General features: G+C 44.4%; 1 protein-coding gene across 1 annotated transcript in view; it reads right to left on the reverse strand.

The window, feature by feature from the left end:
- Positions 1 to 1,957, reverse strand: part of EAH_00053820 (succinate dehydrogenase (ubiquinone) flavoprotein subunit, mitochondrial, putative) — a gene marked incomplete at both ends in the record, with an annotated part of 6,261 nt that overhangs the window by 1,216 nt on the left and 3,088 nt on the right. Inside the window, 2 exons of the mRNA XM_013397841.1 lie at positions 146 to 371; positions 1,693 to 1,806. Coding sequence (XP_013253295.1) covers positions 146 to 371; positions 1,693 to 1,806 — 340 coding nt within the window. The remainder of the gene's footprint in view (positions 1 to 145; positions 372 to 1,692; positions 1,807 to 1,957) is intronic.

The raw sequence follows: 1,957 nt of genomic DNA on the forward strand, positions 1-1,957 counted from the left end.
TCTTATTTCTGCGGGTGTCTCTGTCCCTTTATTGTGCTTCAGTTTGTCGATGCGTGCAAGTGTCTCCTCTCCTGCTTCTGGGCGAAGAGACGGCCTCGGGTTTGCTGCAGCAACGTAACACAGCAGCAGCCCAACAAAACATTACCACCAGATGCTGCTGCTGCTGCTGCTGTTGCTGTTGTTGCTGTCGCTGCTGCTGATGCTGTTTCTGCTGTTGCTGCTGCTGTTGATGTTGTTATTGTTTTTTGTTGTTGCTGCTGTTGCTGCTGCTGTTGGTAATTCTGCAGCTGTTGTTGCTGCTGTTATTACTGCTGTTGCTGCTGTTGCTGCTGCTGCTGCTGTTGCTGCTGCTGCTGCTGTTGCTGCTGCTTCTGGTACGTACGTACAGCACAGCAGAGGGTGTCTTTGTCTGTCTCTCTTTGTCTTACATTTTTTAATCTTTTCACCAATTACATTTGCTGCTTGCTTCCCAAAGACAACTAAATCTAAAAGAGAGTTTGCACCTAATCTATTTGCTCCGTGTACAGAAGCGCATGCAGCCTCTCCAGCAGCATAAAGGCCTTCAAGAACTGTCTCCTTTGCTGCGGAGACACACAGTAGAGTAATCCACTTAAGTAAATATCAACAAATATGCTTCATAGTATCTATAATGCATTAGGTTTTGTTTACTGCAAATAAATTAGTAGAGGTAAACAACAAACAAAACAAATATATAATAAATAACTAATAACACATAATTAATAACGTATAATTAATAATATATAATTAATAATACATAATAAATAATATGCAATAAATAACATATAATATATAATAATTAATAAATAACAAAAAATACATAATACTTAACAAAAACCCTAAACCCTAAACCCTAAACCCTAAACCCTAAACCCTAAACCCTTGAGGTACCCATGCGGCCGTTTCCTTTTACACAGTGTAAAACCTCCGCTCGCCAGTTTGTTGGAATGCCCCCCATGTTATAATGAACAGTAGGAAGAACAGGGATCGGTTGTTTAGTCACATCCACTCCTGAACGCACAAGGGTTTAGGGTTTAGGGTTTAGGGTTTAGGGTTTACGGGGTGGCTGCCGAGGTTGGCTGTCGTGGGCTTACTCAGGGTAGAATAATACAAAAACACAAAAAGCAGACAGCAACAAACCCTAAAAGAGACAAAAGGAGATTAAAGAAGATTAAACAAAAGGAGACAAAGTAAAAAGATACAGGAGGAGACAGAAGGAGACAAAAGGAGACAGACACCACACAAGCAGCACACGTGCATGCACAACAGAAACACCCACATCCCTCCAGCCGCGAGGTGCAGCAGCTACAGCTTTTGTGTCTCCTTTTGTGTCTCTAAAGAGACACAAAAGGAGACACCTGCAGCAGCTGTCTTTTGCTACAGCAGCCCAAGTGCAAAGACAGTGGAAATGCAGCAGAAGAGACAGCACAAATATAACTGAATAGACACCCCAAGCAGAAGAGACACCCCAAATGCAGCAGAAGAGACACCCAAATGCAGCAGAAGAGACACCCGAATGCAGCAGAAGAGACCCGAATGCAGCAGAGGAGACACCCGAATGCAGCAGAAGAGACACCTGAATGGTGCTGAGGAGACACCTGAATGGTGCTGAGGAGACACCCATATGCAGCAAAAGAGACACCTAAATGCAGCTGAGGAGACACCCCAACTCACCTGCAAATATTTTGGCTGTCTCCATGATGCCTGGTAAACGCGAGTGAAGTGTCTCCGGAGGTAAATGCGTCAAGTCGAGGTGACAGTGGTCCTTCTTAGGCCCGCACCCTCTCCCTGAGACAAACCCTAAACCCTAAACCCTAAACCCTAAACACTAGACCCTAGACCCTAGACCCCAGACACTAAACCCTAGACACTAAACCCTAAACCAAGAGCCCCTAGGAACTCATAATTTGCATATTACTACCGCGCAGAAGACACAGGA

This window comes from Eimeria acervulina, genomic scaffold, assembly GCF_000499425.1.
Source record: "Eimeria acervulina Houghton genomic scaffold, Eah_scaff1008, whole genome shotgun sequence".
In the NCBI taxonomy this organism is placed as follows: domain Eukaryota; phylum Apicomplexa; class Conoidasida; order Eucoccidiorida; family Eimeriidae; genus Eimeria; species Eimeria acervulina.